Genomic DNA, 23,874 nt, shown 5'->3' with positions numbered 1-23,874 from the left:
ATAGCCTGGCATTGTCTGCTGTTAGTTATATGCAGCCTTGAGTGATGCCTATTGCCAAATGTACAATCTGTAACTCCATGCATCTGTGAGAGGCTAAGATGTGATTTAGCTAACAGCATAAACTTGAAACTTGAAACGCAATTTTTGCGAATGAAATCGGCAGGAACATCTTGCTGAAAGTTCTATCCTGATCACAAATAGCCAGCTTCAGGCAGCAAGCTTCACATACTAATGCTCCCACTTGCCTTTCTGCTCAAAATTGTCCTAATTGATTAAAATTGCTAGTGATTACTTTTAATTTCAAAATATTTCTGAAAAAAAAAGACTCTGTATACTGCATTTTGTCTTAAAAATTTCAATCCCATCTCTAAAACCATGAAAGAAGACAAAAAGACTGCATTTTGTTTATAAGCCTCTCTAACTTGATTAAAGCACCCTGGCTTTTGGCTGCTTAATACTTTTTTTTCCTTAAAGCGGGCATTTCATACATTGTAAGTACAGATACATCTAATAAAATTAGAAAACAACAAGTCTCGGATAAATTGCCTAAGAGATGAGCTAAAATTCAGTGAAGTATTAAAATTAGATCAACCTATTTAAAGTCGGCTGTACTGGCCGACTTTAATTGAACTCGGCGACCGTGCCGACTTTTATTTGGTCGTGCATGCTTTTCGTTTCCGCTGCGAATCCAATAAGGGCGAGGAAATCCTCCACCCAACACCTCTCCTTCCTCCTCATGCCGCGAGAGCCAAATCTTCGAAGCCCGTCCTTCGTCGATTCTATCCTCTCTCTCGCTCGCTCGCCAGATTTCTCGACGTTCCTCTTCCTCTAGGGTTTCATCTGCGCCAAGATCCAAATCTCCTCCTCGCCCTACTCGCCGCCATGGGCTACGAGAACGATCCGTACGCACTCCGATCGAAACCCTTGCTCCTCATCCCGCTTTTTTCTTCGCTAGGAGTTGTTTCTCTCTTCTTCTGATACTGATGTAGGGTTTTGATTTGATTCATTACCAGTTACATGGATGAAGATGGGGAGCCTCTGATGGATCCCGACATGCCGTCCGACGAGGATCCCTCGCCGGGGCTGATGGATCCGATTGACGATGACGACGAGGGCGAATGGCGTCGGGAGCGATCGCCGACGCCGGTTCTGAACTCCGCGGCTGAGGACAAGGCTGGCAAGCCCCGGAAGAGGCTGGTGAAGAAGAGCGCCAAGGAGAGGTCGCCGGACTGGGGAGGGAGTCCGGTGGCGCCAGGTTTGGACGACTGGGAGGAGGAGTCTTCAGAAAAAAAGAGGAAGAAAGCCGCGTCCTTGAAGGAGGGGAATGGTGGCAGCGGTGGGAAGGATAAGAAGAGCAAATCGTCTTCGTCCAAGGTGGAGCGGTCGGCAGGGAGGGGGTTCAAGTCAGGATCGAAGGGTTATGGGGGAGTGTCGAAGGATCAAGCTGGTGATCCAGAGATGAAGGAGTTGTGGGACACCATAGCAGGAGGCGATTCCGAGGTCTGGATAGTAGTCTTTTTTCCAACGAAATTGTGTTCTTATGTTCTCTCTTCTTTCTTAACTCTTTTGCCTGTAACCGTGGGCAAATGTAGGATTTTCCCGATTATCTGCTGGGGATTAAGTTGATAACTGAAGATTTTCCAATTTCTTGGCATCCTGTCTTTCTCTTCAGTGCTCTACATTTATTACTGTTCCTTTTCTTTGTTATTTTTTTTGTGGTAGCGTGCTTGTTTCCTAATGTTTACACCCAAAACGTAGTTGGTCATCGATCAACTATAGCAAATGGTAAAAATATTATTTAGATCAAGATTTGCTTAATTATTTGTGCATGACCACTTGTTGCTTATAGAAGAGTTCTCGTATGGGTATTTAATTTCTGGAATTAACTATCTAAAACAAGTTATCTAGATAGGGAGAGTTTTTTTTTGCAAGAAACCATGGTAACCATCAAAGGTGTTACCACGACAAGCAGCCACCATCTAAAGAAATTTATTGCTGGAAATAACTATAAGCTATGCCATAAGCTATGAAAAGTTACCGTCAAATTAGGAACAGCATGTTGCAATATGCTGTACTTATGGTTTTCCCTTTACAAATCAGGATGACCAGGAGGGAGTGAAAACAGTGGATGATGATAACTTCATTGATGATAGTGGTGTTGATCCTGCTGATCGCTTTGGCAGTGACAATGAGGCTGGTTCTGCTGGTGATGCTCCTCAGGTTGGTCTTTTATTGTGCCTCGAGTAGTTACACTTCCCTTTTTATGATTCCATGTCCAGCAGTTTCCTTGTTTCCTCAGCTTGTTTGAGTCGCATCATTTTCTGTGTAATTGTTTATGCATCTGTTATTGCACCATTATCTGTCTGATTAAAGGTTGATGATATTTAGATATTGCTGTGACATTGTTTCATGTGGACTATGCTGTATATTTTGGAAGTCATCAAACTAATTACATTGGTGCAAATTTAAGTTGGATTTATCTTCCCTCATGCAGTCGTTATGATTTATACGCCATGATCTTCTTTTTATCTTTTTAGTAAGTAAGCTAATAGTTTGGTTCTTGCAGGCTGAAGAGGGTGAAGGAGATGATGAAATTAGTAAACTCTTCAAAGCAGGAAAGAAAAAGAAGAAAAATGAGAAATCACCTGCTGAACTGGCTATGGTAGTCGAACATCTTATGGCTGAGCTCGAAGTTACAGCTGAAGAAGATGCTGAACTAAATAGGCAAAATAAACCGGCTGTCAACAAATTGAAGAAGTTGCCACTGCTTGTAGATGTTCTTTCTAAGTAAGATGATTTCCTGGTCAAGAAATTTAGGCTGTTCTAGCCATCAAAAAGCTTGTTTTTGCTAAATGAAAATTGAATGGTAGTGCTATGGTTTTTGCTGCTACTGAACTCTTAAAATCTGTTCATTTCTTCTTTTACTGTCAGGAAGAAGCTTCAGCAAGAATTCTTAGATCATGGAGTGTTAACTCTTCTGAAAAATTGGCTTGAACCCCTACCTGATGGAAGTTTGCCCAATATGAATATCCGAACTGCTATACTTAAATTACTTACTGATGTAAGTAGAATGGTCTTTTTTTATGAACATGCTATCTTCTATTATGTTGCTGGTAAAAAATGCTTTGAACATGCTGTGGCTCATATTGCAAAGTGTGATACTTTTTGGTTGTTAAGATTTTTGTTAAATTTAACATGCATATGGTCATAATGTTCTGTTATTGTAATGCAGTTTCCCATTGATTTAGAGCAATTCGACAGGAGAGAACAGCTAAAGAAGAGTGGGCTTGGGAAGGTTACATAAAGCTAGAATGACATTCCAGCAGCATTGCTTTAAATTTTCATAGAAGGAATAGGGTGACTTTATGTCTCTCGTGCAGGTGATTATGTTTTTATCAAAATCTGATGAGGAGACCACATCAAACAGAAAACTTGCTAAGGAATTGGTTGATAAATGGGTAATAGATTATCTAAAGATGCAAAGCGGATCTAACTTTATTTTATATATATTCTTGATCCTTCTCTTTAGTCCCTATTTCCTAGAATCTGTGGAATGCAATTTCATCAGGTTTTTTATGTGATGAGATTGTTAAAATATTCTTTTAAAACAATAATGAGCAGAGTCGACCTATATTTAATAAGAGCACTAGATTTGAGGATATGAGGAGTCTAGATGACGAGAGAGTTCCCTACAGAAGGCCATCTTCTCAGAAGTAATTGCAGCTATTTTGCATTTTATCAGTTTTTACAAATTATTTATTTTGTGTCCTAATCTTTTGCTTGTTAATATTGCTGCTGCCTATGCACCCTAACTTAAAGGCCTGCGAACAAAGCCATGGGGTTGGAATCTCGAGATGATGATCTTGATTTGGCCGAATTTTCGCAGTAAGATGATCCGTTGACTTATAATCCCACCCCCCTTATTTTTTGTTCATGTGGTTTCCAGTTGGTGTGTAATTCTGTATGACATGCTGTGCTTTGAACTCAACATCAATTTTGCTAGCTGGGTGCAGGGGGCGGAGATCTGGGCAGGCTGCTTCTAGGCAACATGCTTCTAGGCCAGAAGCATTGCCATTGGATTTTATTGTGCGTCCCCAATCCAAAGTAGATCCAGAAGAAGTCAGAGCACGAGCAAAGCAATCTGGACAAGATCAGCACCGGCTGAAGGTCCATACTACTGTTACTGACAACATTTTAATTTTATTAGGCTTCATCTTCTCAACAAGATATCACAACTTAAATTAAAACAAACTGAAAACTGTATTTTGAAATCTCCTTTACCTCATAATTTTTCCGTATAAAGAAATAAACATCAAGTATGAAGATTCTTTTCTGTTGGAGATATCCATTGGTTAAAGACTGGTAGCATAAAATATTTATATACCTAATTGTTTAGAAGAATGAGTTAAGAAGAATTTTGGTGATTTGCGCATTTTTTGGCTGGATATGGACAATCAAGTCTCAGACCTTACAGGGTGAAAATTAGTGCTACTGAAATTGGTTCTTTACTGTTAGCTCATCCGTAGGTGTGTGTGCATGTTGATTTTGTAATCATGGTCTACAGTTGGCATGGTGTTAATATTGATAGTTCAATCTTGAGCACAATTTTCTGCTATCCTTCAACCATCCAAACGTTCTCAATGTTTGAAGTCATAGCTTCTTTGAGGTTCTATCTGTAACCAATTAATAACATGTATTATTAGTTTTCACAATTATTAGTTTTGTGCAATTACAAATGTTGCAACTATGGCCTGTATGGTTATTGGGTCTTGATTATGTTATTTGTTAAATCATTTTGTACAATTGTACCCATAGGTATAACCTTCATTAGAGGAGGTCCAGGCAACCATGTGCATATCATTTTGTAAATCAAGGTCATAGCCAGCTATTTTATGTTATGAATAAACTCGACCTTGAGATCATTTATATTTAACATTTTGATGCATTGTAAGCCATGCTACTCTCCTTCATGAAAACAATCTGCAAGCTACATAAATATTGTTGCATTGTGCTGAGAAATTTACTCGGTATCAGTAAACAAAATGTTTACTGGAAGTGCTAGTCTTTCTGAAAATTGGTTTCAGATCTATTTCACATACAGACATTGGTTTCTGAAAATTGGTAATGCAGATGAATAGAAAGTTGCAGCAGTTGAAAGCACCAAAAAAGAGGCAACTTCAGGCATCAAAACTCAGTGTTGAGGGCCGTGGCATGGTCAGGTTCTCTTAATCAGCAAGTACTGGTTAATTATGGGCAACAAGTAAGTTTTTACGATTTAAACGATCACCACCACAAATATTGCTTTATCATATTGAAAATTTTAGGCTGCCATGCTTACAATCTTAGCCTGTGCCATCTTGCATTCTTGTGCGACGCACTGCTTCCTCCGAATTTTCTTGCTGGTCTATAAATTACTTGGCCGGCTGATATTTCTGTTGAAGCGCACATGGCATGGCTGTAAGTTCTGGCCCCAATTAAGCAGGCCAGTATATTATTTCTCCTATCATACCTAGTGGCCTGGGGGTATAAGTTTTTTATTTGCCATTTATTATCAAATTTTGCATATTATGTCACTTGAAAAAAAAACTTACTTTTAAATGCATTTGAGGGAGGAGGAAGTATGCTGTCTTCCAGTAGAAACTCTGTTGCTATTGTATGAAGCAAATATCATTTTAGTGGGAGAGGTTATTTTAAATTATGATGTTGTATGGTGGACATGATTATATATGTACACTGCATGGTGGACATGATTATTTGTGTGCACTGCATGACAAAGCTTAGAGGAATTGTTCTGCTAGGTGATAACCTCAGGTCATGCGTTGTTTCAGGACTGCAGCCCATCAGGACTCGAGATTAATTATCAGGTTCTCTTGGAAGGTGGTTGGTTGAGTGGGTGCAAAATTTTCTTGATTTATGAAAATGTGGAACCATTGCTACTTGCTAGGCAGACCGGAAGGTGTGGCACTTTTTATACTGTTTCAAGAGAGTATATTTGGTGGTGTGGAATGGTTTATTTCAGACAATTCCTCTCCAATAAGAGCATGATGGATCAAGTATAATGCATCCCATTATTCATTTATTTGCTTTCTTGTGTTGGGGGTGCCCAAAATAATAAGGAATTTTGTTGCAGAGGCAGAGATAATTTTTTTCTGCTTCGTATGTGATTGGAAATAGTCTTTTATCTTGCAATAATTTTTGTCTGCTCGTATGTGATTGGAAATAGTCTTTTTATCTTGCAATAATTTTTGTCTACCCTTGTATGCTCTTTTATCTTGCTGTACTTTTATTGAGTAACTCGGTCTAATATCTTAGGTTTCATTTTGGTGGTATGAAGTATCACATTTTAACCTGAGGCAGGTCAAACTTATTTTCTTATGGCTATGTAAATAAACGAAATGGAATACAATGTCTTCACTAACTTTTAGGCATCATAGCTTACATTTTATAGGTTCGTCAAACCGAGGAATTCCCATTGCACGGTTCAACAATATGTGAGAAGAAATTAACAGATTTTGTAAGATGGACATTTTTCATAATATCTGCGTGGATTATAATTGTTTAAGGTTTTGGGTCAAACCCTGAGTCGTTAATTTAATAGGTCGCCTTCAAATCTCTCCTGGTTTGTCTACGGCAGGTACTAGTTTCTTTCTTCTGCAGGTTTTTTTTCTTATTTTTAAGACTTGCCAACTTGGGTCAGCTGTTATATATATATATATATATATATATATATATATAGAGAGAGAGAGAGAGAGAGATAGAGAGAGATAAGGATTTGACCAAGTGAATCTTGTCTCAGATCTGATAATTTATGAGGGTTCAATATTAATGATTTGAGTTGTTGAATGTATTTTACTATCTTCTAATTGTTTATATACAAAAAATTATGACTTTTTTATTTTATGCATCAAACGATAAAAAAATATATATTTTATATTATATAAATTTGTCCTGGATCATCCAAATTCCTGACTCATTATAACATTGTGCACCATCCCATGATATGGGAAAGCAAATATAATAAAATAAATAGGACCGCATCATAAGAAAATATAATCTCCTTGTTGGGAAGGAGATATAATGACACAGCATGTATGCTGCACGATGCACCCACAAAACTTGTTCGATATTGTAAACTAGCATCTTAAAGAAATTTTATATAATATTGCCATTTAAAATATCTCGTGAGCAATTTTTCTGCCGCTGAATCTTTTGTAGGTTGGTATAAGCCTATAACACCATCAAACTATTAACCATTCGACAAAAAAAAAAAAAGCGTTAACATATTTCCATACTACTCTGCTCTTGTAAATAACTTTTCTTAACAAAACTGGGTGGCAAAATCTCCTTTTACTTTTTTAAAAAAAAAAGCACTGTATTCTTAGTCCCACGGTTGTTGGGGTTTGAACCTTGAACGGCCTTGTAGGCGCAGAAAACATAGGAACTAGAGGCATGGTATCTTGTCTTCAAGCTGTATGCAGAAAATTTTCCTTCAAATGCTCAAAATCTCCCTGCCAAAAATTCCCATCCAGCGTCAGTAAACAATCAGAACAAACATTTCTATATTTAACTATACCATCATTAAAAGGGTTCACAAAAATTCACTCTTCTATTTTTGGCTATTGATATGTTAAACTTAAAGTATTATATACCAACGTTCTCTAGTTAAATATGAACGCCGAAATGGCAAAACACGTTTGAATAATACTTTGTACTATAAACACCTATTTCACAATTGATTCAAAGATTGAATGATGGAAAAGGTGCCAAAAGTTAGAATTTTATAGCAGTACTCCTTGTTACGGGATCCATAATTGCCGATACACCTTTATCTTAAAGAAACAATGATACTAAGTGGTCATTATCTAACAACACGTGCATTCCTGATATTCGTGAAATGGTGATCATGTCTTATGGCCACATTTCATCCCAAAATGGTTATAATGTTATGCAAATGAATAATAAAATCCACCACACTCTTGTCACTGCTTGGTTCTCTATCTCCTATCTTTCCATTGAATTGATGATCATGCCAACAGGGCACTTCTATCCTATCTTATTAATAGACAGATAGAGTTGTAAATAGGTTTGGTCAGATCGGAGCATGATTAAGAATGGTCCGATCTGGTCTCTTGGTTTGATGTTTGATTCATAGCCAACCCAAAAAAGACCGGATTGGGCCAGGTGGGGATAGATCCACGACCTAAGTTTTTGGATCTAATGGATCGTTTGGGTCAGATTCATGCATGATTCGATTCTAGCTCAAAAAATTTTGGTATGAAAAAATTCGAGTCATTAACTTCGAGAAAACAGGCACATTTTTGTTATTATAAAAATATCAGCTCAAGATCACTTTTCCAACAAAAAATTTGTAGGAAACAAATCAGTTCTCAAGTGGTCACTTCAAAGGCCTTTGTCAGCAGCCATAATCTCCTGACTGATACCGGACATTCTGACAGATGGAATGGGTGCATGGAAAAGAAAAAATAGAGAATAATTCTAACTTCCATCATGGCATTAAGAGATTTTCACTGATGCAGCAAAAACTAGAAAACTTATCTTACCAATGCTTCGATTAAGTTATGCTGAATTGGTTCTGGTTCTATCGGCCATTGGGTTGAGTTTTCCAGGTGAGAGTGTGAGACCAGCCCCATTGTGAGAGTTCGAGAATTCCTGTAATTTATGTAGAAAACCATTTTTTTGTTGGCTTTTTTCCATGCCTTGACGGAGAACAAAAAATATTTTCTTCTTTATACTAGTTAAGTTGCTCAACTCTAGTGTTTTAAAACTGATGGTTTTTTACCAGGTAGCTCGTTGATATTTTATTCATAATAATTTGAATAATTTATTTCGTGATCGTGCAACATAATTAGGAAATTTGCTCGCTACATCATTGGAAGGCTATGTGTGGCCAGTGCTTTTCCCTTGTTTTGGTGATAGTTGTTTCCCAGACTTGTCAACTTAAGCTCAGTTTTTCACAGCAATCATGCGGTCGTCACTCAATGTCATGAACCTGTGACAAAAAAAATCCTCATCACGGATGAAAGGGCTGTGACAATGGCGAGAGAGAAGATTCATGACATGTGGAGCCATACTCAGGTCGGCTCGGATCAGATAATATACATAAAGATCCTATTTAGATCCGGATGATAGATGAGATGGGTCGGGTTAAGATTCAAAAAATCTAAATCTGATCCAAAATGTAAAATGGATCTAATTCTGAAACTTGATCGGATTTTATGAGTTCCTTATAATGGATTCGATTGGATTGAATCTAAGCAGGCTAGGTCTAATTACAAATCAACCCAATCTATTTACAGCTTAAGATAGAATGGATCACAACGGTGTTTATTCTTAATCAATCCATTATCTTCAATTTTTTCTTTCTATATTTGTGTTTTTTTTCGGAACTTCCCGGCCACTCTCCTCGGCTCTGTGTCCATCGCATTCGCAATCCTCCCTTCCTCCTTAATTAATTCCGTAATCCCACCTTCTCTCAATTTCCTATTCCGTCTTCTTTCGCCGTAATCCCACTAATCCCACGTAATATTTTACTATCTTTTTAAAAATAAACCCGCATAATATTTTATTATTTTTTAAAAATAAACCGGTCCGATCTTTTCTGGCTTCCCTCTCCTCCAACTCCAAAGGAATGATTTCCGATGGCGTCGATCATGACATAGAGAGGGGAGAAAGAAAGGGAGAAGAATTTGGGGATGGGGAGGGAAACGTCGTCGGAGATCGAGATCATGGTCCCGCCGAGGCGGGGGGAAAACGTCGTCCATCCACTGGAGGCGAATCCGACCGCTCCGCCGCGACCGCCGGAGCAAGCGGAGCTGCGGCCGTTTCGGCGGTGGACACCGTGGCTGGTGCCGGTGTTCGTCGTCGCGAACGTTATCATGTTTGCCGTCACGATGTGCGTGAACAATTGCCCGAGGAATTCCCCCAGGCCCTGTGTCGCCCCCTTCCTCGGGAGGTTCGCGTTCAATCCCCTCAAGGAGAATCCGCTCTTCGGCCCTTCCTCGTCTAAGTGAGCTTTTTTTCTTTTTCTTTTGTTATTTCGTTTGATCACATACTTATTCAGAAGATTATTCTCCTTTGCTTCAAATAGGATATGAGCTCTTATGCAAATTACGGTTGTTCATATTTTTGTATTCACTAATTGTGCTATTCAATGATGTATTATTTGCGGTCATGTTAATTTGATTTTAAATTAGGCACTCAGGGCTGCTTTTTTTTTTTTTTTTCTTGTTTGGTTTTGTTGTTTTGTGTTATATGGTGATATCTGGTTGAAGAGAGGGCGGGGCTCGTCGTAGGGGAACCGGTATACAAGATTAAACATTTAAACGATATTGTATTTATCAGGATGTTAACAACACTAGATGGACATTTCTCACTCAAAGTGTCACAAAAGTTTGATTTTGAGAAAATAGATTGTCCCAAAAGTATGTCCCAATCGACAATGTCTTTAACATGTACCTGGCCATTGAATTCTAGTGATTGACCTACATATTGCTGTTTTTCCCCTCATTTTTTCTTTAACACGGCCTTGGTTTATATTAAGTCTGTAGGGAGCATTTGAAGCTACTGGAAGTTGACGGAACATTAACATTAAGCTCCATTGTTGATCGATCAAATTCTGCATAGTAGATTGCAGTCCCTTGCTTAACCTACTTTACAATTATGTCCCCAAAGTTTGTGAATTGACTTTGGGAATTTACTGAGGTCCTTTGATGTTATCTTCACCATTTAATCCCTGTTTCATGTCATGCAGGATACCTTTCATGGCTATTTTCAGTACGTTTTCTCTTGCTGGAAGATTAACCTGTTGAGATCGCTTGACATAGTGCGTACTAGAATGAAAAACAAGGATAATATTTTATTTGATATCCTATATAAAAGAAACCCCTGTATCCACATGGCAATTCTTCCTAGATCTCCACGATGAAGGTAAGGAATGCCATAATTTTGCTATTCGTTGAGTTGTATTCCTTCAACTTTCCTTGGAAATGTTAAAATGCATGCTTCAGAGTTCTCTTTGAGGCACAAGCTCTCACTTCATAGAAGGTCTTCGACCAAACTGGACAGTGACTCCAAGAATCTTCCTTACTCATGACACAAAGATATTAGGGATCATTTTCAAGATTTCCTTCTCTGAAGCTCCCAGCTTAACAATATTCTTTAACAGAAGAAATCAATAAGGTTCGTAGGAAACATACTGATAGTTATAATATCTATAAGAACCAAGACCAAAAGATCCAATTGCATCTGTTTATAGGCTGTTTGTATCATGCAATAGTTTATTGTCCATCATAACTTTAATTTTCTAGTGTGAATTTTGGAATTCTATTTATGTCCTGAATATTTTTGAATTGCTCCCATACTGTGTGAGTTCATGATGTTTGTAATCAACTGTTACTAAAATTGTAAAGTAAGAAGATATTTATTAACCAGTGTAAAAGATTCAAGTCCAAAAATGGATATCTTTGAAAATTATGCTCCTCGGTGCTATCTATGGATAGGAAAAATTGATTGGTAACTGCTTTCCTAAAGCAACATGGAAGTATTTGTTGTCATTATAGTGTAATTTTGCTTAAAATTTAAGTTTTACATTGTGGGCATCTCTTAATTGATTCGGTGCTCTTATGTGGCTAGGCCTTCATGTATCTTAATAATGTTTGAGCTTGTTTGTCTTCAACTGCACTAAAGTGGGATAGCTCCCCTGGTACTTGATATTCACCTTATGAATTGGTAGAACTTTCAAAATTTTCTCTATGCTTTGCTATGGTAGTCACGAGGGTTTGGAGTTGTAGGTGACATTATATGTATCTAATTCATCAGGCTAGAGAAGATGGGTGCTCTAGATGTGACTAAAGTGGTTAAGGAGCACCAAGGATGGCGCCTGATCACTTGCATTTGGCTACATGCTGGAGTTATCCATATACTTGCCAACATGTTGAACCTGCTTCTTATTGGAGTTCAACTTGAACAAGAATTTGGGTTTGGTATGTTGCATAATAAGTTTTAACTTCAGGTTATTTACTGATTCCATGTTCTGTCTTAGGACCAAATCAGATGCTGGATGCAGTCAAATGAATTGCTGTTATTGCCTGATGGAATGTCATATTTTATGTTCTTGCATGCAGGAATCTGCATCATCTGTTTCCCTACCAGCATAGCAGATCCACTTGCAAACAGTGCTACTTGTGTATTTCCTTTGCATGGTTTGATATATGATATACTGATTATAAACAGGTATATACTATGAAATTGGGGCTTCATAGTGCCACTGCTCATTTGGGATAGTCACTCCCTTTGACTCGTCAGCTGAGGTTTCTAGAAATTTGAGAAGCTATGATCTTCTGGCAGCCAAACATTAACTCTAAACCACATAAAATTATTGACCTATAGCAGGTAAAGGGAGTGGATTTTCACAAAAGGGAAGTGGCGTTATCTATTCCATACAAATTTTAAACCAAGCTATCCATAAGCAATTCAAAGAGTAGCATTTTTCCATGTATGAGTTAGATTTGATGTTCCCTTGGGGGAAAAATGGTCAGGATCAATGTTGGATCCATTTGTGCTTTTAATAGAAGTAGCAACCTTTACATACTGTCAATGCTAATCACATTTCAGTATCGTGGATTATGATCCTTGGCCCAGGTAAAGAAATTGGATTTGGTGGGTTAACTTGAGGTTGAGGGTTGCATATAAGTGACCAAATTATGAAATAAGTCACCAAATTATGAAATGAGAACATACTCAGTTTTTGCTTATCTGATGCATTTATATATTGCATATGGAGATGACGTGAAGGAGGTTTCATATGCTGAGCTCAGATATATGTCATATAGTAATATTTCTTATAGTTTTGTGCTTTATTTTTTTTTAATATTAATATTGTTACATGACATTCTTGAATAAGAGATATTTCCTGAGAACCAGAATATTTGTTTTTCTTCTGCAGTGAGAATTGGCCTGCTATATGTCATCTCTGGGTTTGGTGGGAGCCTACTCTCTGCTCTCTTTATTCGATCAAGTATCTCTGTTGGTGCCTCTGGTGCACTTTTTGGGTTACTTGGGGGCATGCTTTCTGAGCTTATAACCAATTGGACAATCTTTGAAAATAAGGTAATCTTTGAGATATGGCATCTAAATGGAAGAAGTGCTGGTCTGACATTTTCAAATTTGGCGATTGTTTTTTAAACTATCTAATGCCTTTAATTTTAATCTTCAGTTTGCAGCAATATGGACCCTCATATTCATCATTGCAATTAACTTAGCTCTGGGACTCCTCCCGCATGTGGACAACTTTGCTCATATTGGAGGATTCATTTCAGGGCTCCTTCTTGGATTTGTGTTCTTTATTCGCCCTCAGTTTGAGTGGGTCGGCCAAGAGAATGTTCCTCCTGGATATCACACAGGGTCAGTCAAAAGCAAGCACAAGATCTATCAGTATATACTTTGGATCATCGCTGCTATCTTTCTGATTGTTGGGTAAGTGACCAAATTAACGTTTTCTGCCTATTGAATATATTTTCATGCATGCAGTACATATCTGTGTTTGTGTGTGCATGCATTATGAATGGGTTGATTGTATGCTGATATATCCTTCAAGTTGTTTCATTTCAAAAAAACTGCCCGACAGAACTTTTTTGACCATTTAGAGTTTAAGACTTTGGCAGCATTTGTTCTGTTGCTTAATAGTTATAGAAATCTCTGTTTGTATGCTTATTTGCAAAATCCATTGGATGGACATCATAACTATAGTGAGGATATTGCTTGAAGGGCAGCAACTTAGACAAAAGAAGTAAAGAAACGACTCTAGTTTTTGTTTTGGCTTGTAAGCACTGCTGCCTTTTTAACGCAGATAACATGGATTCCATTTATGACAACCATCCATTGCCTCCATAACAATTAATAGGAACAATATTGCTTGAAGAGCAGCGAGTAGAGATGACTTGAATTATTGGGTTGGTTTGGGTGCAATCATGCTTGCTTCAGAGGATAGGTGGCTTTCATGTTTGAAGATCAGCATGATGAATGATGATTTACAAATGATTAATCATTCTTAGTTTTTTTGATTTTTAAATCTCAGATGATGCCATCCCTCCCCACTCTTCTCTCCCTAGTCCCTTCTGTTCAACTCTAAAATGTTAGGCAGCGTTGCTTTTGGACTTGCTTATTGTTGATGATGGGGTATGTTCCAAAACATCCACCAGGTTCACTGTTGGCCTAATTCTGCTATTTCGAGGGGTCAATGCAAATGACCATTGCTCCTGGTGCCATTACCTGAGTTGTGTCCCTAATTCAATATGGAGCTGCAAGTCATCGGCCTCGTACTGCTTGGTAAGATGCTTGCATTCTTCTCACTCACTTGGTCGTATTATGGATTAAAAATGTGCTTGATTTATTTCCTGAAACAATGCTTCATGACTTATCCTTTCAGCCAGCTCAAGATGCAAATGGTTTGAATTTGACATGCCAAGGCAATGGAAGTAACCAAACCTTTTTCTTTCCTACTGCAAGTGAAACTCGGATAGAAGAGCTGTGCAGACAGCTTTGCAGTTGATGAAGTCCGTTCCTTGTATTCCTGGACCTTCATTGATTCTTTATGTTTGTGAAGATATATGTGTATAAGCTTCTGTAGCTTATCAACATTTTTGTCAAATAGTCGTTAGGGTTTAACGTACTTTATTATTTTCATAGACGATCCTTGTAAAAACCCCTACACATGGCTTGAAATAATACAACATTGCCGATCGTCAAGTTGGAAGTAGAAGCCAAAAGTCGGTACTAAATGAAAGGCTAACAGAAGCAAGGAACCAAAGATGGTCAGCAGATAGGTAGGCTCTCCTTGATCCTAGCGGTGTACTAGTTCGATCGGTACTAGGTAGGCTCTCCTTGAAGCTCTAGCTTGTGACGTGTGCCTCTGCTCAGATTTTGAACTTTGCTTGTAATCTTTAGAGCAAAAAAAAGAAGTGTGACAGACAATTAACAGGGCCAACTGTAACATTGTGCTGAAAACCAGCCAGATTAACAATGCATGGATTGTGGTTCGACTACAATGAGCTGAGAATCCAAACTTGCAATACATATTTCTTTCAGACCACAGCCACCGACAATACAAGTATGCATTGTTTTACTCAGACTTAGGCGGCTTTGTTGCCAATGAGGAACTGAAAGTTCTCTTCAGGTATTTGGATTGGATGATTGTAGTATAATTTGTGTGAATGGTTTTTTTCAACTTTCAGGCCAAGATAGACAAAACATGAACTTTATTAATCCGACTTTTGGTCTGTGAGATTTAGCTGATTCAACAATTCTTGATGGTTCAGCTCTTTCGGGCCTGCAAATACCATCTTCTTACTATGGCAGATGTAGTACAAATATCCGACTAATTATTAACAGTGCAAGATTAATTATTATTTGAAGGTGATGATGATTAATTAACATGAACCTATATACGTGGGATCGTCTTGATCTTTTTACTGATGTTGTATTTGTGTACTATGATTTTGTTCGTTTTTATGATACCAGTGAAAATATATGTGCAAATGCACATATAAAAGAAGTAGGGAAATCTAATCAAAATTATAATTGACTATATTTTGAAAGGAATTTATCATTATATTATTAGTATATCACCTTGATCATCCATAGTAAAACTTTCGCTATGGAAATAATTATAGACTTCAATGTTTTTCAGATGACGCATATATTATATTCGTAGCACAGTTACTTCTGTTTGAATATTTGATTAAAATCTCAGACCGAGTAAACTGATAAATAACAAACCTTTATTTTTATTTTTTCTAATAAAAGACAATTGGTTTTTATTTATTGCTTACAGGATGGACTGCAGGTTATACAAGTCTCTTATGCTCACCGGCCTCCTGCCTTCGCATTGTACATTCCATCCCTGTCTCTTTTGATTCTCCTGTATATACTTCTCTCATGTATTCAATAAATTGGGTGGCTCAACTTTCCCTTCCCTAAAAGAAAAAAAGAAAATCACTCATGGACAAGGGTTGGGACCAACAAAAAGCTGTAAGAGTGGGATGGATCGGACTTGGAGGAGATTAAAAGGATTGAAAGAAATCAACGTAGAGCCGGCCGGCTAAAAGAAGGTAGTTCGCCAACTAGATGTAGGAAATCTTAAGAGCGTTTGGAACTTCTTCAGTTGGGACCCGAACTTTACTCTGAATTTAAAATAGAACCCAGTGTTTTAGGAGTCAGGGTTCTGCAAAGTGCTAGCTGCGAAGCAAAGAGGCAAATTTTGACCAAAAAGCAAAGAGGCAAATTTAGTATAATTTATTAAAAAATACTATAATTAAAGTGGGATTCTTTTACTAAAGCTAATTATATAAGTCGCATTTAAGCATGATCTGGCTAGAGAACGAGCATGAAGGAGTCCTTAAGGAAAAGAGAAGCAATGGAAATCAAATCAATATAATCCAATTATCATATTTATCTGGCTATAAAAATATTATTATTGAATTATGGGTTTTTTTAGTATGGATATCCTTTTAAATATCGAATTTTGCATGAATATCCTTCCAAAATTGATATTTGCATGTATACTCTCATAAAACTCTATTATTATACAAATACTCGTAATATAACCGTTGTTCTAACGATGTTAAAAAAAATTATATTTATATTAATTAAAAATAAAATAAAATTTTAAAATTATGCTATTGTTCCTAACTTTTTTTTTCTTGCTATCGCGAATCGCGATCTATTTGCATGTCTACCCATTAAGGATATTTTAGTTATTTTAATTTAAAATTATTAATTTTTTAACGCCGTTGGATAGCATGGGTATATATATAAAAACAAAAATAAAAAAAAGATAGAGAGGCAAAACAAGTGTTTTATGGGAGTATGTATGTAAATATTAATTTGGAAGAATATTTATGTAAAATCCAATATTTAGGAGCGTATTTATTAAAAAAAACTATTGAATTATTGTATTGAGTCATGTTAAGCAATCGAAAATAGGTTTGACATCTGAGACTAAACACTGGCCCGCACTCTTCGCACGTCTCTCATGAAATCGCCGATGGCGACCAGCGCCGTGAGCGGGTGCTCCCTTTTCCGCTCCGCTCCTCCGCCTATTGTCCTCCTCTCCCTCCGCATCTTCCACTCCCGCCCTTCCACTCTCTGCGGAAGCCTTCCTCGGTTCCTCCAAGATTTCGGTTGGATGGCCTCGTCTTCCGATATGATGGCAGGGGCCGGAGCTGTTGCGCCCACAGCCTCGTCGACTCCGTCATGGCGGAGTTGGCAGAAATCGCGCCAGCGGGCCAATTCGTGCGTGTATCAAGTAATATCCTTTTTTTTCGATCTCCTGGTCTTCTTTTATTGTTAGTTTGGGCACAAATTCTTCCTTTTTTTTTTGTGAGAAATTTATCTTCACTGGTGACCTCACAGGTTGTCACCTCGCTCCCTCACTCAAAGATTTTTTTTTAATATATAATAAAGATCTTTCATCATGTCATAGATGCATTAATTTCTAATCTTTAGAAGGGGTATGGTATATGCAATCATTGTAATCACATTTCTGGAGAAAAAATTTTCAGGATGATTATCAATGCACCCCGTAGAAACAACACCTAACTCATGATTTGATTCCCCAGATTTGTATATGCAATCTTTTCTCTTTTTTGTAACCAAAAAAAACTTTGGTGATTTGTCAGAACGTGGAGGAACTAGAGTAGTGTAGGTTAACTGGAAAGATGCTTTTGTAGTACCATGTGGTTGATAGATACCTGGGGACTTGTATAAACAATTTTAAATCGTAAATTTAAGGCTGCAATGTTTTATGCACCTATTTTTGTCAGTCTGGAGGGTTTCAGCACATAAAATGAATGTTACTAAGTGGAGAACATTGAGGCAGATGTGTGGTTGATTTAGGAAGGATTATATGTTTACATTATATGAAGTGAAAGAATTGCACGAGTTGAAGCGAGAGTGGTGGAGAGCATACTAAAATTGCGTGGACATGTTTAGTGACAATTAAAGTACATGTAGATAGATGTGCTTTGAATTGTGTGCAGGGTCATCAAAGACGAAAGTGCAAATCAAGGTAACAAGGATGGTAGTTGTGAGGAAAGATTTTGAGCAAGTTGTATTTGCAGATAATTTTATCTCCCATAGGAATGAATGGTGAGGAATGATTGATAAAAGTGCTTCTAATGGGGACCTGGTGGGACAGATGAGGGTGTTCACAACAGAATTAATGATGATGGTTGAAAGGAATTGCATCTATATGGTTCTATTTACTATCTTATCATCTAAAAATGACTACCCATTTGTAAGTAACCCACTTCCAAACGATGGTTAATTGAATATGTTGCATGGCCGGATGTTTGGCAAGAGTACATTCATGTGAATTGAGTATATCTTAAATGAGGTGATATGAAACCAATTTAGCGATGTACTTCATGCAGAGGAGGGTCTACGATTGCAACAGGACATGGGGTTGGGAGTGCTTTGGATGGAAGATCTCATATAGGTGATGCTAATGTTAATATGGCCCTTTTTTTTTGGCCCGGGGGGGGGGGGGATGGGAATTGAAGGGATATATATTATAGTTTTATTAGTGAAATAAAGATATGAAATTATGAATCTTTGACACAGTGATTAAATTGTTGGATCATTTAGGCCCTTATCATCATGGAGGAAGACTACTTGGGGGAGCTGGAGTGGGTATCTCAGCAAAATTGGGATAAAGTTGAGCCAAAAGGTCCCAATTTAAGATAGTTTCAGGGTGGTATCTTTTTAGGATTAACCCCAGCATCTATAAATCGATTATTTCCTTGTTACCATACAACCATGATGTATGTGAAGATTGTGGATATGTTGTTACCTTGTTCATTGCTGTAGAAGAGCAAGTAATGGTTATTTTTAATCTGGAGAACTTGGAGGATGCGAACTTTTTTTGGTTGGGCGGTTGTCAAGCAGGGGGAGAACCCCCTACTGATTTCATCTCAAGAAGGAAGAACCAGCCCAATCGGCCATAGCGGGAATCTAGAGCTGAGAGGGAAATGACTGTCAATTAAATCACTATACTCAAGATTATCGGCAGTCCAATTGGTAACTGCTAAAGGCTGATGTGAAAATGGTATATTACTATAGAATACCTTATATGAGGTCGGTGCATATTCTTCAAAAGTTTAGAGTCATTATCTGATCCAGTTCTTCATTCAGCATCAAGATTTCTTAGCTCTGGCTTCATGTGGTCAGAGTCACAAAGAAATTTTGAAGGTTTATTGGTTTATAGTTCTAGCTGTGAACTAGTATCAGTGGTTAGCGGTTTGTTTTTTTGTTATTCCAAAGCTCAAACTTTTCTCTATTTGTTTACGAAATTAGATTGTTGGTGCCAAATCATAATCAGAATTCGTCGTTGTTTGCAGAATGGGATTACCCAGCAGTAAAGAATTGTTTGAAGTAAAACTAGAAAAGGGAACCTTGCAGAAAGGACTGCTGCTTGAATTTTGGAAAGATTCCCAAAATTCATTGCTAGCAGTTGTGCAAAAACCTGATGGGAAGAAAAAATGGATGGTGTATGATCAAGTTTTAATAAAAACAACTACTGCAGCTTGTTGATAGGTTGCTAGGTGGTTGCTTATTTTTTTTATTTATATTTCTTTTCTATGTTAATGCCATGCCAAACTCAACTGCTTATGAGGTAACGAGCTTGATTATTCATATTCATATTCTATTTTGGTTCATGAAAACAGAATGGTACTATGTCCTCTATAAGGCCTCAGCAAGTCACATATATTGTACCTGGTATCGAAGATTTTGACCATACAAACATTGCTGAGTTTATTCAAAAAGCTCGGCATCTTTTGGTAAGTAGTAAGACATGATTCTTCTTTTTTTCAGTACATGTAACCATTTTTTTTAATACATTCATAATGTTTTGTCAAAGGATCCATCAATCCTGGAGTGTGGTTGGGTGGAGCTTTTGGAAAAGAAAAAGTCAGTGACAGCTAAGGTGTAAGCAGAGGTGCACTTTAAATAAAAAAAAATTCTTCCATGTTTTGCACCTTTCCTATCTTTAATAAATATAAGTATCATTTGCTTCGGATCATATGTGGTAGCAGGGATCCTCTTGAAAGCTACTGTGCTTATCTTTTGTTGTCAAGAGATGAAATATATGTTAATGCGATTGAGACAATAGGATCTTGTTCTGTTTATGAGCCTTGACCTAGTTTTCAGGTATTGTTTGTATCATGTCTGTCATCTCTGCACTACAATAATTGATGAGGTGGTATGGGAAAGGCCAACTAGTTGGAGTGGTTGATCCAAGTTATGCAGTTTAGGATTTATTGTGTTTTTGTATTTTCTTCAATTCATAGTAGATTACCATCTTTATTCTCTTTTTTGGGTCACTGTTTCTACGATATTGTGCAGTCTTATCCAAGTTTTCAGGTGCCTTTGTGTTTCTATATGCCCATTCTTGGCATAGAATGCTATGTGTTCTGGTCTTGCGCCGATTTGACCTGGCAAGCATCACACAAACTTCAGTTTGATATGCATGGACTTTTGGTCATCCCAGTTTATACATTGTTTCAGTTGAGAAATCACTTTGTATTTTCATGTATTATTTATGCCAAACAACTGATATTCTTTATCTGATATTAGGTGGAGGAACTTTTACACAGGAAGTTTGTCAAGGAAGCATCAGTGAAGGAACTTGAAGAATTTGTCCAGTTATTGATGTCTGCAACGGCAATGCCTCCACGCTCTAAACCTTCTAAAAGTTCATGGACAATAGAAGAAAAGGTCAAATGGAGGATTGAGGCTCATGAGGCATATGCTATAGATGCATACAGGAATGAGGAACAAAAGAAAACATCTGGAAATGTAATACATCTGACACCATAAGTGTGAATTAAATTTGTCCAGGTATCTTAATTATCTTATGGATAATAAGGAATGGTGACATAAAAAAGTTTTTATTTATTACCTTTGATGATAAAAGAGATGTTATACTTGTAGAAGATATTCAATTATATTACACATATTCAGCATTGATCTATTTCTGATGAAAATCTTTAGAAAAAGGTGCATGACCATTATGTCTTCGATGCATTGTTATGCACGACTTTGTTCAATATTTTATGTGATTTAGTGCTCTTCAATTTTTTTTTTACCTTTCTATAGAGAGTGAGCCTTGGTGCAACAGATCGCTTCATTGTGACCTGGAGGTCATAGGTTCAAAATAGGAAAGCAGCCTCTCCGCACACGGGTGTAAGGCTGTGTATATCTGACATAGAAATGGCGGAGCCTCATGCACTAGCTGCCTTTGTTTTTTACTTTTTTTCCTTTCTGTACTCTATGTGTTCTCAAGTCATGCATTCATTCTGCTTTATAACACTAACTTTATTGAATAAGCTTTTCTTGGTTGGGTGCTGTTGTGGTAGATACTCAACGCAATGGGACTATTAACAACATCATCTGCTCCAGTGATCCTGCTTCTAGATATTGGATATTTCCCTCTTGATCTCTTAAAGTTCAACATTCATACTGAACATAGTGATGAAGTTTTGTCAGCTGCTGAAAGCCTTTTAATGCTCTCTTCTGATCCTGATGAGGTAAGAGTACCTTTATTTAGGGTTCTGTACATAAACATGCATGTAAATATATATTAATTCTTAGTTTTGTGAATTTCCTTTCCGAATAACAGGAAAGATCCTACATTTTGGAAACTCTATGCAATTGATGTGGATGAGGCTGACGAGGTAGGTTGAGATATTCATGCACTGTCAACTACATGTCACTTGGATATTCTTTACCATCCTGCAAAAAATATTTCGCTAAAAAAGTCCTTTTGCATTTTCAATTAATGCAGCTTGATGATGCACTAAGTGCAGCTAGGCTGCCAGATGGTCGGATAAAAGTCTGGATTCATGTTGCTGATCATGCTTGCTTGGTTGAACCTCACAGCATAATTTGAGAGGTTTTTACCTTTTTTTATTTTTTTTAATCCTTTTCCATCAACAAGATTAAGTTTGATGTGCTTAAAAAGAAAGTTAATCATTGTGTTTCTGGTATATAGGGAAGCGATGTGAAGAGGAACCTCAGTATTTTTGCCTACTGCAACATTTCCAATGTTTCCAGAGAAGCTTGTTATGGAGGGCATGAGCTTGCTGCAAGGTATACTTTGCAAGGCTGTCAGTGTTTCTGTTGCACCAAACAAAGATGGCAGGTAAATAGTGGATGTTTGGTTCTGTTCTTGTTGAGGTGTACCATTTTGTTTCTGTATAATGTTTTTCTTTTTTTTATGAGGCAATTTACTGCAATTTTCAAGTGCACAGTATTGCATTGTACACCATTTTTCAGGAACATTGTTTTATTGATTTCCAGGTGAAAGCTTTTCTTAGAGGAGAACCTATTTTCAGTTGGTCAAGTGGAATGAATGGCATGTCTTGTGAGCATGCATGTTAGAGTAGGTAAGAGGCTCTACAACAGCAGTCTAAGATATTGGCTATTAGAGTATTTGAGAAGACAGCCAAGGGAAAGTTTCGTGCATTGATCCTTTGGTTTATCAAGGATCAGATGGCAGCCTTGCTTCGTATGGAGGTAAACACATGCTTGTTACTTAATAGATTTATATATATATTGTTTTAATATTTAATGAACTGAAAGATTTTATGCATATTATTTATAGGTTTGCTTTTTTCCACCATCTTTTTCATATTAATTTGCATTTGAGCATGGAAAAGAATTAGTTGTGATGTGTTCTTTCTTAGGTAATTTTCTTTTATCAATCTAGAAAAAAAAAATATAAAATTTGAAGTGCTTCATTATTTCCTCTCTCAATCTTATTTTTGTTATTTCTCCCTGCCATTAGAACATGGAAAGTTATTTAACCAGGTTTTCTTCACACTTAATACATGGTTGATATGTGGCAAGCTTGGTCTTGACTCTTGATATGCTCTGTTCATTGGCCTTTGTTACTTAGTTTTTGTTATTTTATATCCCTAATCGATATGTTCTTTCACTCTGCTGGATGTCTGAAAGACAGCAGCACTTCTTGATCACGTAGGTTCTGATGTTTTTACATTTAACAAACAAAAGCAATGGGTCATACCAAGAACAGTGTGATCATGGTTCGTACTCCCCTAGACAAGGGGTGATCTTGTAATTAATTAATGTATTTGTTGCTTCTTATGGATTCTTTCAAATGATTACTGGCAGATTAATTAATGTAAAGAGGCGATCTAAGCAGAAGCCTCATGACAAGGCCAGCAGAACAGGGCTGAGTTCTATCAATGAAATCCAAAACAAAAGGCTATCCTATGACATTACCCACCTATTTATGCTTATGATCAATGATTGGATGATTACTGTTACATGAGAGTCCTGGTGTGGAGGTGCGTTACTATAGGACCATGGATGTGGAAATGAGGCCCTGTGATCCTACTGAATACCATGATCTCTACAGCTTTACGGAGACCCTGTTCTTCACCAGGAAACTCCATACACTGCAGACCAGATCCTCTGTACCCTGCAGGATTACAGGCTTCATATGCACCTTCCCTTTATCATTGTCAAGATGTAGTAAGGTTCTGCTTATGGTGGAATAGGGTGCTTGATGATTCAAACCTGTCTTCTGACTTGGACATCGGCATGGTTTTTCTTCTTTTGTTTTTAAAGAACATGACATTTATATGACCTTGCCAAAGAAAACTTGGTTCTTTTAATTCATTTTCTTCCAACTGTATTCTGGTGGTGCAATGGTACTGTTGTAATCTATGCAAAATCTTTCTGGTGATGGCATAGATTGGTTGCAACAGTAGGCCCTTTTGGTATGGCAGCATTTCTGAAGTCATTGGTTTTATATAAGCAGTGAGATGGACA

At 37.4% G+C, this 23,874-nt stretch overlaps 3 protein-coding genes across 14 annotated transcripts; all 3 read left to right on the top strand.

Annotated features, from left to right (window-relative positions):
• The first annotated feature begins 661 nt into the window (after positions 1-661).
• Positions 662-6,242, top strand: LOC103697052 (protein IWS1 homolog 1-like). Its single transcript, XM_008778823.4, has 12 exons — positions 662-902; positions 1,014-1,500; positions 2,101-2,220; positions 2,567-2,787; positions 2,932-3,061; positions 3,233-3,295; positions 3,381-3,458; positions 3,622-3,713; positions 3,820-3,885; positions 4,014-4,167; positions 5,131-5,260; positions 5,829-6,242. The coding sequence occupies exons 1-11, from the start codon at positions 883-885 to the stop codon at positions 5,227-5,229; spliced, it is 1,530 nt and encodes a 509-aa protein (XP_008777045.1). The 5' UTR covers positions 662-882; the 3' UTR covers positions 5,230-5,260; positions 5,829-6,242.
• Positions 6,243-9,139: 2,897 nt separating this feature from the next.
• LOC103697033 (RHOMBOID-like protein 1) lies at positions 9,140-15,065 on the top strand. 10 transcript variants are annotated; one of them, XM_008778812.3, is made up of 7 exons: positions 9,588-10,027; positions 10,772-10,947; positions 11,839-12,002; positions 12,965-13,128; positions 13,235-13,494; positions 14,220-14,346; positions 14,447-15,065. In XM_008778812.3, exons 3-7 carry the CDS (start codon positions 11,849-11,851, stop codon positions 14,567-14,569), a joined length of 828 nt encoding a protein of 275 aa, XP_008777034.2. In that variant the 5' UTR covers positions 9,588-10,027; positions 10,772-10,947; positions 11,839-11,848; the 3' UTR covers positions 14,570-15,065. The 10 variants fall into 10 exon arrangements, 9 of the variants coding, with proteins under 9 accessions (XP_038988400.1, XP_038988401.1, XP_038988399.1 ...); XM_026801283.2 differs by having other exon boundaries at positions 10,772-11,199; XR_005514388.1 differs by lacking the exon at positions 10,772-10,947 and having other exon boundaries at positions 9,531-10,027; positions 13,338-13,494.
• A 1,942-nt stretch (positions 15,066-17,007) lies between these two features.
• LOC103697025 (ribonuclease II, chloroplastic/mitochondrial-like) lies at positions 17,008-23,721 on the top strand. 3 transcript variants are annotated; one of them, XM_039132470.1, is made up of 10 exons: positions 17,008-17,323; positions 19,743-19,856; positions 19,937-20,002; positions 20,653-20,874; positions 21,435-21,605; positions 21,698-21,752; positions 21,863-21,970; positions 22,070-22,219; positions 22,378-22,593; positions 23,212-23,721. In XM_039132470.1, the coding sequence occupies exons 1-6, from the start codon at positions 17,051-17,053 to the stop codon at positions 21,731-21,733; spliced, it is 882 nt and encodes a 293-aa protein (XP_038988398.1). In that variant the 5' UTR covers positions 17,008-17,050; the 3' UTR covers positions 21,734-21,752; positions 21,863-21,970; positions 22,070-22,219; positions 22,378-22,593; positions 23,212-23,721. The 3 variants fall into 3 exon arrangements, 1 of the variants encoding a protein (XP_038988398.1); XR_005514387.1 differs by having other exon boundaries at positions 17,009-17,323; positions 19,937-20,014; positions 20,653-20,916; XR_003383574.2 differs by having other exon boundaries at positions 17,009-17,323; positions 19,937-20,916.
• Positions 23,722-23,874: the final 153 nt, after the last annotated feature.

This window comes from Phoenix dactylifera, chromosome 12 (assembly GCF_009389715.1).
Source record: "Phoenix dactylifera cultivar Barhee BC4 chromosome 12, palm_55x_up_171113_PBpolish2nd_filt_p, whole genome shotgun sequence".
Lineage (NCBI taxonomy): Eukaryota > Viridiplantae > Streptophyta > Magnoliopsida > Arecales > Arecaceae > Phoenix > Phoenix dactylifera.
The sequence above is the reverse complement of the archived record's forward strand: the minus strand, read 5'-3'. Positions and strand labels throughout refer to the sequence as shown.

What these genes read in the sequence shown, in the direction of transcription:
- LOC103697052 (XM_008778823.4), top strand. Translation starts at nt 883, where the DNA reads ATGGGCTACGAGAACGATCC. An exon ending in TACTTAAATTACTTACTGAT is followed by an intron (nt 3,062 to 3,232) that starts GTAAGTAGAATG and finishes ATTGTAATGCAG; the next exon opens with TTTCCCATTGATTTAGAGCA. An exon ending in GATTTGGCCGAATTTTCGCA is followed by an intron (nt 3,886 to 4,013) that starts GTAAGATGATCC and finishes AGCTGGGTGCAG; the next exon opens with GGGGCGGAGATCTGGGCAGG.
- LOC103697033 (XM_008778799.3), top strand. Translation starts at nt 9,714, where the DNA reads ATGGGGAGGGAAACGTCGTCGGAGATCGAGATCATGGTCCCGCCGAGG. An exon ending in TTCGGCCCTTCCTCGTCTAA is followed by an intron (nt 10,028 to 11,838) that starts GTGAGCTTTTTT and finishes CTAATTCATCAG; the next exon opens with GCTAGAGAAGATGGGTGCTC. An exon ending in TGAACAAGAATTTGGGTTTG is followed by an intron (nt 12,003 to 12,964) that starts GTATGTTGCATA and finishes TTTCTTCTGCAG; the next exon opens with TGAGAATTGGCCTGCTATAT.
- LOC103697025 (XM_039132470.1), top strand. Translation starts at nt 17,051, where the DNA reads ATGAAATCGCCGATGGCGACCAGCGCCGTGAGCGGGTGCTCCCTTTTC. An exon ending in AAAAAGCTCGGCATCTTTTG is followed by an intron (nt 19,857 to 19,936) that starts GTAAGTAGTAAG and finishes GTTTTGTCAAAG; the next exon opens with GATCCATCAATCCTGGAGTG. An exon ending in TCTCTTCTGATCCTGATGAG is followed by an intron (nt 21,606 to 21,697) that starts GTAAGAGTACCT and finishes TCCGAATAACAG; the next exon opens with GAAAGATCCTACATTTTGGA.